Raw genomic sequence first — 14134 nt, 5'->3', positions numbered from 1 at the left:
TGTTGTCTGGTGACTGTTTTTCTGAACATGCTGGCCCAGTATCCGATTCTGCTGCTATCTGTCCTCTTAACTCTGTTTCCAGGGCTTCCTTTCCATTTATTTCTTTACTTTCCTCCTTTCTTCTTCATTTCTTGCTCTATATCCATAAGTAAAAGCTGGGTCCTCCGCAGACTTGACTGTCCAGTGGATCCAGCTTCTGCCTATTTTCTTCATCCATGTGCAGTTTTTCTCCTCTCTTCCTTTTCCCTCATCTCATCTCCTTCCTCACTCTTCCATTCCCTCCATCCATATCCAGCATTTCTTCTCTCTCCCTTCCCTCTCTTCCATCCATGTCCAGCAACCCTCCTCTCCCCTGTCCTTCCCTCCATCCATGTCCAGCAACCCTCCTCTCCCCTGCCCTCCCCTTCATACACCCATGTCCAGCAACCTTCCTATCTCCTATTTCCTCCCCTCCATCCACGCATGTCCAGCAACTCTCCTCTCCCCTCCAGCCATCCATACCTAGCAATTCTTTTCTCTCCCCTGCCCCCTCTAACCATCCATACCCAGCAATTCTCTTCTCTCTCCCCTTGTCCCCTCCATCCATCCATCCCCAGCAATTCTCTTCCCTCCCCTGCCCCCTCCATTCATCCATACCCAGCAATTCTCCTCTCTGCCCTGCCCCTATCCAGCCATACCCAGCAATTCTGTTCTTGCCCCTGCCCCCCTCTATCTATCTATACCATACCCAGCAATTCTCCTCTCTGCCCTGCCCCTATCCAGCCATACCCAGCAATTCTGTTCTTGCCCCTGCCCCCCTCTATCCATCTATACCATACCCAGCAATTCTCCTCTCTGCCCTGCCCCTATCCAGCCATACCCAGCAATTCTGTTCTTGCCCCTGCCCCCCTCTATCCATCTATACCATACCCAGCAATTCTCTTTTCTCCCCTGTCCCCTCCCTCCAGCCATCAGCGATTATCCTCTCGCCCCTCCCGCTCCCATCCATGTCCTGCGATTCCACCTGCCCGCCCGGAGCCCTCTTCTCCCCCCAAAAAAAATTTACAGTGCAGGCAGAGCTCCGTTCCCGCATCTGCCTCCCTCACTCTCACGGCAGCGCTTCCCAAACACTGCCCACCACCGCCACGATCGCAGGATCTACCTCCCTCCGTCTCAGCACTCAGCAGCAGCGGTAGCGAATCATACATGCTGCCTCCTTCTAACCCGGAAGCGTCTCCTCTGCCGCTTCCGGGTTAGAAGGAGGCAGCGTGTATGATTCGCTACCACTGCTGCTGAGTGCTGAGACGGAGGGAGGTAAATCCTGCGATCGTGGCGGCGGTGGGCAGCGTTTGGGAAGCGCTGCCGTGAGAGAGAGGGAGGCAGATGCGGGATCGGAGTTCAGCCTGCTGCCTCCACTGCTGGGTGGGCCTGAACCAAAACCCCAGGCCCACCCGTGGCTACGGCCCTGCCATTAACTATATTTATTATGGTAATGGTTAAAAACCATATGGGTATGCACTAATAGCTGTTAGTAGAGGTTGGGTGGTGGGGTGGGTTGGGGTATTTGCTTTTTGGATACATACTTTGTTTTGTTTCTTTACTGATATGTGCTTCTTTTTGTTATAAACTGAATAAAGATGATTTTTTTTAAAAATCAACATAAAAAAAGTGGACTTCAGCACTGTACCTGATTTTGTAGTGCAAGTAAAGATGTCACACTGGGTGCAAAATTCATCTTGTATGTCTTTGGAGGAAGTAGTAGTTTTAGGTCCATTAATTTCATTCTTACTTCTTGCTTTAGTTCACGCCCATCAAGATCCATCTGCAAATAAACAATAGAGTGATTCTCTTATCAATAAATAACCTGGATCCAGTTGGGGCTGGACACACCACCGGAATACAGAGAGGGATATCATCAAGCAGTGCTGTAGATGATTTGTGAAGGAGTCATCCCTCTGGACTTCAGGCTAGGAAATGTTCCCTGAGCTGTTCAAATGTGCTAACTGGGAAGGGAGCAACACAAGTGTAGGATTACAGGCCAAATATTTTAAAAGTTAGAATTCACAATATTTATATTATGTTCTGCTGATTTTGTTTTTATTCTTTACCGCCTTGATTGAGCCACTTGTGAAGTTAAAGCTGGATGCAAATATAGCATCCCATTGAGGAATAGCAATAACCCTACAGTCAAGGAAACAGTGCCTAAGGTCCAATGTCAACATAGAAACATACCTCTGTATATTGTAAATCTATTGTGACCTATTATGTGAATATAAAACAAAATAAAATTTTAAATCCATTAAAAGCTATAATACTACAACAATACAGACAATATTCGAATATATAATCAATAAACAAGAAACACTGGGATTAAGACAAATGTAATAGCACAACAGTAATTAAACATTTTTAAAAAACCAGAAAAGAATACAGAGTGATAGCCCTCCACCATAATACCTGTACAGTTAGCAATACTGTGTAAGAACCCTGAACTATTCATGACCTTGTACGTACACAATCTGATAGCCTAAGCAAGTCAGTACATATAACTCATTGCAGCTGGCCTCACCCAGCTCCCATGAGGATCCATAGTGACACACACGATACCACCTTTTGCTAAACAGACAATGTGTACCAGGGGCATAATAGATATATCTGACATCCTTATGTTTCTGCAGCCTGATTAGTTTCCTGCTGATGTAGCAAAAGCACAGAAGCATGTGTTTAAACTATTCTAAGATAACCTACGTATATAATGAACTGCACAAGACAAATTTGGGAAAGTACCTGACGCAGTCCCTGAGCAGTGCTTTGCAGCCAGTATCTGAGAAAGAACTTTCTCCTCAGCTAACAATATTATTTCATTGTCTTTGCCAGATTATTCTCCTGTACTGTAAGTACCTTACATTTATTGTATTATCTATGATATTCTTTCTGCCATACAATAAAATTGCCTATGTTGTATACCTGATATTGTTGGTTGTGTTTATCCCCAAAGGTAGCCAGGTAAGGCCTACCAGGGGAGCTACCCAGCTCCCTACAAGAGGGGGATATAAAAAAAAAAAGGAAAAAAATCCAAGATCTCAAACTACAAATTCTGAGAAAGCCTGGCCAAATAGCCAGGTATCTAAGAGCACTTTAAATTTAAGTAAAGAAAATTCATAGCAGATATCCACAGGAAGAGAATTCCTAAGGGTAGGTGCGACACAACAAAAAGCTGTTTACTGGGAAGAGACAAGGACATGTTTTCGTAGAGAAGGTATAACAAATTGGTTACTACCCGCAAAACATAATGATCTTTATGGTTGATAAAGAACTAGCAAAGAATTAAGATACAAAGGGAGACCAGAAAAAAGTATTTATGTACAAGAAATAGTATTTTATAATGCATCCTATATTGAACACGTAACCAATGTTGTTCAAATAAAAGAGATGACAAATGATCATATTTTTATTAGAATTGTAAATCAATTTCTGAACGAGCTGTAAATGCCTAAGTGAGTAAAGAGGCACATTAACAAATAAGGCATTACAGTAATCTAATTGATTAAGAATCAGTCCATGAATCAGCACTGGGTTCTAAATATGGTTTCATAGACCTGATCTTCCAAAAAAGACAAACGATTTTTGTACCATCCTGGAAATATGGCATTTCAATGACAGAGAATTATCAATCAAAACACCAACGTGCTGGTGAAGTATATGCAAGTTCCCTTGACAAAGCGAGGCACCGCGAAACAGGTTCCTGTCCAAAGCATTCACCGGCTGTTTAATGGAATGCTGACAAGTGAGTTCTAAGAAATGCAGGACGGCTGAATCCACAGGATGAGCTACAGAATATAAAGCAGCAGGGGGTTTTTCAGCCAGATAAGTCTAAACATTGATCCTGCTTAACAAGTATAAACATTGTTTCTGCACGGGTTTAAGCTCTGTATATACGCTACAAACGATAGTGCATAAAAATTTACAAAAAAATGATATGAACCAAAGAAGAATTTTTTGTTATATAAGCACAGTTGAAATATGGATTAATTTACTGTAGAACTCTGATTTTGAGGTGGTTGACGGCACTATCGGTGGTTGGGGGTAGTCGATGATTATAACTGAGTCACTAAAGCTGAGGCTTTAAGGAAGCACAAAAAAGAAGTGCCTGTGTGACAGTATGAGACATCCCCTCATTAAAACATAAATAAGTGTGAGCTGCTCCACTGACAGTTTGTTGTGTATGGTTCAAATTATAAGTGGTGGAGGGTTGCCATTTTTTGTTATATTTTTTGATTATTTCTAGGATAAACAGCATAAAATCTGTTTTACTGTTTTGGGATCTTGCCAGGTACTTGTGACCTGGATTGGCCACTGTTGGAAACAGCATACTGGACTTGGACCTTCAGCCTGTCCCAATATGGCAATGCTTATGTTCTTATGTCTTTGGTACAGACGATTTACTGAATTATATTGTTTCTGACCATCAGTAAACCAAACACAGTTCATGCCACAATCAAAATTCTCACTCTAGTCACCAAAGGGATATTTATCTTAGGGAGAAATGGGAAGAAAACAAAACAAAAAACATTCAGTTGTACCCAATTGTTTTACCCAATTGTTGAATTTGGATTTTAGATTTATTTACTGCCTTTTTAAAGAATTTACTCAAGGCAGTGTACATCAAGAAAAAGTCAAACATAAGCAGTAGAGAATTAGAGCAGTAAAAATATTCAAATAATACAAAGTATGATGTGGAGGGGCATAATCAAACCGTATTTTTGAAAAAAATGGACATTTTTGAGCTGGGCGTTTGCTTTTTTAGCAATAATGGAAACTAAAAACGCCCAGCTCAAAAACGTCCCAATCCGAGCCATTTGGTCGTGGGAGGGGCCAGATATGCCAGGACACCAACTGGGCACCCTAGATCAGTGCGGTGGACTTCAGAAAAAGCTCCCACATTCATAGCTCCCTTACCACAGGTGCTGAGCTCCCAACCCCCCTCCCCCAAAACCCACTACCCACAAATGTACAACACTATCATAGCTCTTAGGGGTGAAGGGGGCACCTACATGTGGGTACAGTGGGTTTTGGAGGCCTCCCATTTACCAGCACACGTGTTACAGGTGGGGGAGGGGATGGGCCTGGGTCCACCTGGCTGAAGTGCACTGCGGTACCCACTAAAAGTGCTCCACGGACCTGCATACACGCAGGCCTCTAGGACTTGTTACTGCAGTATAACATTGGCACACCAGTTTACACCTGAAGACTAATCTCTCTGAAAACGTCCTTTATTGGAATAAGCACGCTTACTCACAGTTAAACTGCAGATCAGAGGTTGTGCCCCACCACTGGCAATGAGTCTCCCTGGTAGTGAGATTAGCAGGTCAGAGCTGGCAGAATGCTGTACAATGCCCTCTTTCAGCCACATTCAAGGTAAGAACTAAGTTCTCTAACGTGGCTAACACATGGAAGGGATCTAAAACTGGCTAACAAAAATGGCCACTACCTCATGGACTACCGGAAACACAACAGGGCACACTCTGACCCAGTAGGCAGGGGGAAAAGCACCATGGGAGAAGAGCCTACCAACTACCAACATCGTGAGACTCTAACACAAGCTAATGAAATCACGGAGCCCAATACCCTACACCCACCACAATGCAATGCTGATGTGACCCTGTAGTGCACCCGAGAGCCACATCTGACCCAGGGAAAGGCTGTGAGAGGATCGAACATATTCTGCTGTCATGGAGGTGGGTACGGCATTTGAGGGTGGCATACAGGCTGGAAAAAAAGTTTGTAAAGTGGTTTTGTTTGGTGGGAGGGGGTTAGTGACCACTGGGGGAGTCCGGGGAGGTCATCCTCGATTCCCTCCAGTGGTCATCTGGTCAGTTGGGGCACTTTTTTGGGATCTAGTCGTGAAAAAAAGGGACCCAAAATCACGGTAAAAACGCCTTTTTTTCGATTATCAGCTAAAGACACCCATCTCTCCTCGGCTGCTAACCACGCCCCAGTCCCGCCTCCGACATGCCCCCATCAACTTTATTCGTTTCCGCGTCGGAGTGCAGTTGGAAACGCCCAAAATCGGCTTTCGATTATACCGATTTGGGTGCCTTTGCGAGAAAAACGCCCATCTCCCAATTTGGGTCGCAATATAGGCGTTTTTCTCTTTCGATTATAAGCAGGATAGTATACTACTTACAATGTCAACACAATATATAATAAAACATTTTAATAGACAGCATAGGGTGTAAGCCAGGGTTGTCCAACCTTGGTCCTTGAGGGCTGTAATCCAGTTGGGTTTTCAGGATTTCCCCAATGACTATGTATAAGATATATCTGCATGAACCCATTGTATGCAAATGGAACTTATGCATATTCAATAGGGAAATCCTGAAAATCTGACCTGGTGAGGACCAAGGTTGGACACCCCTGTTGTAAGCAAAGATGGACCATAAAGATATGTAAGATACAGTAACCCTACCCACTTATATTTTAGAAGCATTTAAAAACATTTCTCTTAAGAAAATATTTAAATTCGATGATTATTATATTGTTTAATATTTGTATCAGTTAATGCCTGTAATTTCACAATGATTACATTGGTTTTCCTGATTGTGAAACACTGAGGACCTATGCAGGGATTAAGTGGACAAAAAAAGCATGGGCATAGATTAGATTAATAGATGCTCTGTAGCTCCAGGAAGCAGAAGTAGGAAGGTGATCCATACCTTGAGGAAGTGGGAGTAAAAGAATTGTTAATTGTTCTCCTTTCAAATCTACTGCTCACCTTCCAAATACAAGTGTAACAAATTGCAATCAAGTACACTGGACAGCTGCCTTGCCCTAGAGAGTTTACAGTTGTCTAAGGCAATGGAGGATCATGAACAGAATGGTGAAAGAAATGATATCCAAACCCTTAACTTCCCCTAGTTCTCGGCCCAATGCTCTTATCATCTAAATTACGGTTCGTATAAATTTGCATTTACTTACCACAGAAAATGGTTGTGACTGTTCACTGGCACCAATACTTCCAAATGTCTGTGACACAGCTGCCTGCACCCAGGGCAATTTGAATTCCATATTAGAGCTTGGGAAACCACCTCTGCCTGAAACCGTTTCAACTGGAAAGCTACTTGAACCTTCATAGTAAGGAAATACGACAAAAATCATCCATTTTCTCAGATGGCACCAATATTCATACATGAGCATGTTTACATGGTTTCCAGAAAAAACTGGACCCCTTACCCAGTTTCAAAATACTTTCAATTGTTTAAGCACTTAGGGGCCCTTTTACAAAACTGCGCTAAAATGTGTCCTGCGCTATTTTTAGCGCGTGGGTGTCCCATGTGCTGAGGCCACTTTTAGCATGGCTGTAAAATGGCTGCAATTTCCTTTTTTCCATTAATGGTCACGCTCTAATTTCTCAATTAGTACAAGAGCCCTTACTGCCACCTATTTACTAGGTGGTAAGGGCTCCTGTGCTAACCCCGAGCTAATCGTGCAGTGTGCAGCAATTTACCCATGCTACATGATTAGCACAGGGCACACATACTCTCCGCCTCTAAACACACCCCCCCACACTAAAAGATAAAACCTATTTTTAGCACATGGGTAGCGCACACCGATTCCAAAACTAGCGTGTCCTGAGGTAGTGCCTTTTAGCGTACGAGAAGCACATGCTAGTGCATAGTGCCACTTAGTAAAAGGGCCTCTGAGTACGAAAATACATTAGTATGAATTTTTTTAGTTAATTCATAATTTGTGTTCAAAGTGTCCTCTTTCAACCTTGACACGTTCACAAAGTCTTCGATAACCCTGAGCTGTTGGCTCAATGAATTCTACAGTTTCATTAATTAAGAGCTCAATTGTTTTGCCAGCTTGATGCACTGGTGCTCCATCCTATTGAAAAATAAGCCACTCAGAAATGTCTTGAATTTCAGGCAGAAGTATCTGCTACAATTGGACATTTTTGGGTTACTTGGAAAAATGCTGGGGGTCTTTTTTTTTTACACCATATATTGTACTATATAAAAGTAAAAACTAAATCTTTTTTTTTTTCAATTCTTGTCTACCATATCACCATTCTGAATATTTTATTACAAGTTTAATACCTTATATAACGGTCCTTTTACTAAGGTGCATTTAAAAATGGCCTGCACTGGTGTAGATGAGTGTATTGGACAAATGCAGGTCCATTTTTCAGCACACCTGCAAAAAAAAAAAAAAGGCCTTTTTTTTTTTGGTTAGCCAAAAATGGACATGTGACAAAATTTGGGGCCAGAGACCTTACCACCACCCACTGACTTAGCGATAAGGTCTCATGTGTTAACTGGGCGGTAATCGTTAGTGTGCGTACACTACCGATTACCATCTGGTTAGCACCACACGGTAGAAAATAAAAAATATTTTCTGCCGTCTGTAAAAAATGTAATTACCACCTGGGACATGCGGTAGTTCAAAATTGACGTGCGTTGGACGCGTGTAGGCGCCTATATGCCTTAGTAAAAGGGCCCCATAACATTTTAAGGGGTCCTTTTACTAAGCAGTGGTAAGCACTAATGCATACTTACTGCAGCTTAAAATGCCTTACTGCGGGGTGCGCTCAGGTGTTCTGCGGTAATACTGGCATCTGTGTGTGCTGGGGGCAGGTCAAGGGCGGAGAGTACACATGTACTGTGATAATCAGTTAGCACAGCTACGTTGCTGTGCACTAACCAATTAGTGCGTGGTTAACATATGAATCTTTACTGCCTACAAAATAAGCAGTGGTGGGCACACGCGCAAATGGGAAAATTAGTGTGTGGCCATTAATTTAAAAAATAGAAAACTTGGAGATTTTATCCATGTGGTAAAAATGTCCTTAGAGCACAAGAATAACCCGCGTAAGCAAGCGCTAAGGCCACTTTTTACCGTAGTTTGGTAAAAGGGCCCCTAAGAGTTATATTAAATGTTATTTTTAAAAAGGATCAAATTCTTTATGGCTCCTTGTCAAATACATGATTTTCTCTCACGTAAAAAAAAAATGTGTTTTTTTTCCCAATGTATTTCTGTATCAAGCGGAGTCTTGAAAATTAATTTTGAAATGGTTACATATAATAATTTTTTTTTATTTATGTAGTATAATGAAAATTTTACAAGCAAAAATCTTGATGCAGAAATGAGAGAAAAAAAGAAAAAGAAAATCTGTAAGATAAATAAAACAAAAAACAATCCAGATATAATACTCTCTCAGTCCACAATATGGTGGGAAATAAAAAATTTAGGAGGAAAAATGAAAAGCAATGATTTTTATAAAGAAAAAGTTACCATGCATCAGGGGACAAAATGACCACTTGGGCAACAGGGCAGTGTCTGAGGGACTAGTATTTCCACCATGCTATTATCTCCTCTCCACCCAGCATTTCTCCCTGTCTCTTCTACAATCCAGCTTCCCCCCTCAGTCTATCTTACACTGTGTCTCTCAGGGGGTCCCCGGCAGTGGCAGCACTTGCCATATGCTGCTTGAGGCCTGCTCAGAGCCTCTCCTCTGCCACAACCCACTCCTCTGATGCGACTTCCCATTTATATGGAGGGGGGGGAGTCACAGCAGTACAGAAGCTCCAAGCAAGCAACAAGTACCCCGGGAGATAGGGAGAGGTGCATTAAAAGGGGGGGGGGGGGGAATGGAGGGAGAGAGGGAGAATTAATGGACCCAAGGGAAGAAACAGAGAATTGATGGACCTCCAAGTGAAGGAGAGAGGGGGAAAGAGGAAGAGATGCTAGACCACATGGACAGGGAGGGAGGCAGGCAGGCAGGAAGAATGAGAGGAATGATGGATGGGGAAGGATAGGGCTGTGCCAACACGGTAAGTGCCGCAGGGGGGCGCCTGCCTTCAAGGGCGCCGCGCCATCGAGTTGTATTTTTAAAAAAAAACCTTACTCCTCCGCTCCATCCCCGATTCCCCGGCGCTTTAAATTTACCTCGCTCCGCCTCCGACATCTGCGCGTCAGTGAAAGCGCTGCCTGTTTGACGTCTCTACACCAGCCTTCCCTTCGCTCATTTGTTCCCTCTGTGTCCCACCCTCAAGGAAATGATGTCAGAAGAAGGCGGGGCACACCTTTTACAGGGGGGCGTGTCAAAATGGCGGTCACGACTCGTGTGTGATCAGGTCGCGTTTGGCTGGTCTCTTAATCTTTTTGAAATTATACAAATGAAATAATGCCACATACCAAGAGAAAAGGTCTGGTAAGAATTCAACCGTCGATGAGTCTTACATCTTCACCGGTACAGCTAACGATAGACCGCTTCACAACGAGTCGAGCACCGGAAGCTGGCGTGGTAACCCCTGCAGGGGCCGCCGATGAAGGAGCATCGACGCCCCAAGGGTTTGAAACATCTTTGTCTCCGCCAGAAATCAACCCTCCACCGCGACCAGCTTTTGAAAAGGGTGAGCTGAAGGAGCCGCGAAAACCGGCGATCACGACTCCTCGTTCGGCGGTAGCTGGCCCCGAGAAGCTGAGACAACAAGCTGGGAACGGAAAGTTCCCCAGGTGGTGACGTTGGAATTGATTTGGGAAGCGATTCAAGAACTGACTTTGGCTTCGAGGAAGACAGCTTTAGAGACTGCTTCAATAGTGAGTAAACTTGACTCCTTATCTACTGCGTTTGAACAGTTGAAAAGTGACTCGACATCTCAAATATCTCAGGTCCAAACGGACTTAATAAATTTCAAATCAATGACAACAGCAGTGATGAAAGATAATATGATAATAAACCGAAAAATTGATCAGATTGAAAATTATAATAGGAGATTGAATCTGAGAATACTGAATTTCCCAGTTGTTTCTGGAATCTCCACTCTTGAACTTTTTAAGAAATACCTCATTGAAATACTTCATTACTCATCTTCCTTGTTGCCTCCAATTAATAAGATTTATTACTTACCAAATTCAATAAAATCAGTGGAAGATGAGAAAAATGTAGTTTCTTTAGAGCAAGAACAAGAGAAAGAACCCCTGGATATTTCTACAATTTTAGAACAGTCACTATCAGATATAAAGACTCGAAGATCTGTCCTGGTTTCATTTGTCTTCGAACAGGACTTGAATTCCCTGATGAAAATGTACTTTAAAAATGCTTTGACTTTTTTCTGTGGGGCCAGGATATGGATATATCCTGATGTGACTAAAACAACTCAGGACAGACAAAAATTATTCTTGGCTTTAAGAGAAAGGACTAAAGCTATAGGAGCAAAGTTCATGTTGACATATCCTTGCAAATGTATTGTTTATTATATGAATAATAAGTATGTCTTCATCGAGCCTGATCAGCTCAAATTTTTCCTGGATCAGAAAAGTTTAACCAAATAAATTTCCATCGTAAGTTGTATTAATGAGAAACGATGTGCAATTGACCAGGCCATATTTCCTATAAATAAATGCTTCTTTTTGTTCTCCTATTATTTTTACAGCCCTCTACTATTAATAGTGGTCTGAGGCTGAGCTATATTTACTTTAAGTAATACCTGGAATAATTTAGGAAATTCTTTATATTAATTCCTTTCTTTAATTGTTCAAATATTATGATTGGAAAAATATTAGCTCGATATTGCTTGATTCAAGTGTATGCTTGTAAAATTGTAAATTCAATAAAAATAATAATAAAAAAAAGAAGAAGGCGGGGCACAGAGTAAACGAACGAGCGAAGGGAAGGCTGGTGGAGAGACGTCAGACAGGCAGCGCTTTCACTGACGCTGCGCAGATGTCGGAGGCGGAGAGAGGTAAATTTAAAGCGCCGGGAAATCGGAGATGGAGCAGAGGAGGCTCAGGCTGAATGAGAAGTATGCCAAACCTAGCCATTTCCTCCACTGCGCCCCAGACGGCAGTTTGGGGGAGCAACGCTCAGCTCTTTGGCACCGCCCAGCTCTTCCATGCGCCTTGGAGCCAGGCAGGTCCGGGGGGGGGGGCGCAGGGGGGCACCAACTGATGGTCTGCAGGGGGCGCCAGAGACCCTAGGCACGGCCCTGGGGAAGGAGGAGGGAGATCAATGAGGATCAATGAGATGTAATTGATCTATAAAAGAATGTTGCCAGGTTCTCAGGTTCAGAGCCCATGGGGCCAGGCTCTGGAGCAAACGTGAGCCCTTGGGCTGCTGACGAGGAGCGACAGCAGCAGGCAAAACCCACCAACCAACGCTGGGCAAGCACACCGACACCGGCAGGGACTGCAGGCACCGCCCAGCGAGCTGGAACACACGGACTGGAACACTGGACTGGAATTCCCCAGACTGGAGGACACAGGACTGGAACACCGGACTGGAATACTGGACTGGAATCCCCCGGACTGGAACACTGGACTGGAATCCCCCGGACTGGAGGACACAGGACTGGAACACCGGACCGGAACACTGAACTGGAATCCCCCGGACTGGAACACTGGACTGAAATCCCCCGGACTGGAGGACACAGGACTGGAACACTGGACTGGTCCACACAGCTTCACCTGCACTTAGCTACTAAGCCCCCCAGGAGTTGAGCTCCTGGGTTCGAGTAGCCGGCAGGACTTACTGGACGACACAGGGACCAGGACTAGAACAAGCTGTAACTGAAGTGCACCTAACTCCTAAAGTGACCAAAAGTGTTCCTAAGCCCAGCACCAACAGAAAAGCTCCTAAGCCCTCCACTAACAGCAGTGCTCCTAACAGAAACTAACAGGGGTGCCCCTACGCCCTACACTAACAGAAGTGCAGGGAAGCCACAAGGGAAAAGGAAGGGAAGACAAATGCCAGACCTAACACTGGTGCTTCCTAAGCACCAAGTTGCAGCAGCTAAACACGGGTTCTCACCCCGGTGCTTCCTAAGCACCAAGCTACAGCAGCTAAACACAGGTCACAAGGAAAAGCGGGGAAGACACAAGGAAACAAGCAGGAAAGCCAAATCCCCAAACAACAAAAGGTGCTTCCTAAGTACTTACTAACAAGGGTGCTCCCAGCATCAAGCTCCAGCACTGCACTAACAGCAGTGCTACTCACCGTAACAAAAGGGAAAGCAGAGGAGCCAAAGGGAAAAACAGGGAAGTCAAACACACAAGTCACAAGTGCACACTGCACTAAACTAACCTGGACCTAAAGCAAGTAGCCAGAAGCAAACGTTGCGAAGGCCCTGAAGGAAAGAACCCACTTCCTTATCAAGGCCCTCCCAGATGATGTCACTCTCCCTAGAGCCAGGCAGAACACATTCAAACCCCAAGAGGCCCAACCCATATCAATGCAGCACCGAGAAGCTCTTGAAGCCAGTACACCTAGGGAGAGGTAGAGCAACTCAGACCACACCCACAGCTGCAGTGAAGTGAGACAATTAACCCCATGCTGCTGGAAGCTGCCAGCACAGAGAGACAGAGCCAGCTCAGAAAGGACAGAGAAAAGAAACAGAAGCCAGCTAAGAAGCTGACCCCCAGGAAAGAGGTAAGTTTGAGAGGGGTTCTGACCCCAATCATAACAAATGTAAAGTGATAAGACGATTTAGAATGTGACACCTTAATTTGGGAACGTCTGTCAAGATAATAATCCAAAGGAATGTTAAAGTCCCCTGACATAATAATCGGAATAAATTCCAGCGACTGTATTGTTTGAAAAAGGTTGGAGAAAAAATCAGGAGAGTCAATATTTGGGGCATATAAATTTACTAACAATACTGAAACATTATTTATAGATAGATATGTATAGATACCTTGACATTTATCCATCTACCATTAGGGTCAATAATACATTCTAAAATAGTTGGATTAACATCTTTATGAAACAATATTGAAACTCCATGTTTCCTATCAATAGAAGGAGAATCTATAGAGGATGAAATCCAGTTACATTGCTTAATAAGTGGTAAAGTATTGGGAGAATGAGTTTCTTGTAAAAAAACATTATTCCTGGTTTAAGTTTTTTAAGATATATAAGTACCTCCTTGTGTTTTATAGGGTGACTTAAACCATTTACAGTCCAAGTCACTATGTTAATCATAGTATATAGGAAGAAATGGATACATAGCACATAGTCCATTACAAAAAATAGGCAGGTAATTTTGATTGAGAAACATTATGCATACCTGACATATAACAGAGAGAAACGGCATAAAGAACTAAGAAATTAGTTCAACCAAAGAAATGAACCCGAGATAAGTGAGAATGAGAGTAG

At 43.4% G+C, this 14134-nt stretch overlaps 1 protein-coding gene and 1 pseudogene across 1 annotated transcript in view; one reads left to right on the top strand and one right to left on the bottom strand.

Moving 5' to 3' along the window:
- LOC115469598 (protein mono-ADP-ribosyltransferase PARP4-like) overlaps nt 1–14134 on the bottom strand; it is a 242756-nt gene that overhangs the window by 10267 nt on the left and 218355 nt on the right. Inside the window, exons 40-41 of the mRNA XM_030202392.1 lie at nt 6958–7106; nt 1667–1801 (exon numbers count right to left, since the gene is read on the bottom strand). Of these exons, the coding sequence (XP_030058252.1) occupies nt 1667–1801; nt 6958–7106 (284 nt within the window). The remainder of the gene's footprint in view (nt 1–1666; nt 1802–6957; nt 7107–14134) is intronic.
- Nucleotides 1188–1288, top strand: LOC115469768 (annotated as a pseudogene).

This window comes from Microcaecilia unicolor, chromosome 4, assembly GCF_901765095.1.
Source record: "Microcaecilia unicolor chromosome 4, aMicUni1.1, whole genome shotgun sequence".
In the NCBI taxonomy this organism is placed as follows: domain Eukaryota; kingdom Metazoa; phylum Chordata; class Amphibia; order Gymnophiona; family Siphonopidae; genus Microcaecilia; species Microcaecilia unicolor.
This window is presented reverse-complemented; position numbering and strand designations above follow the sequence as displayed.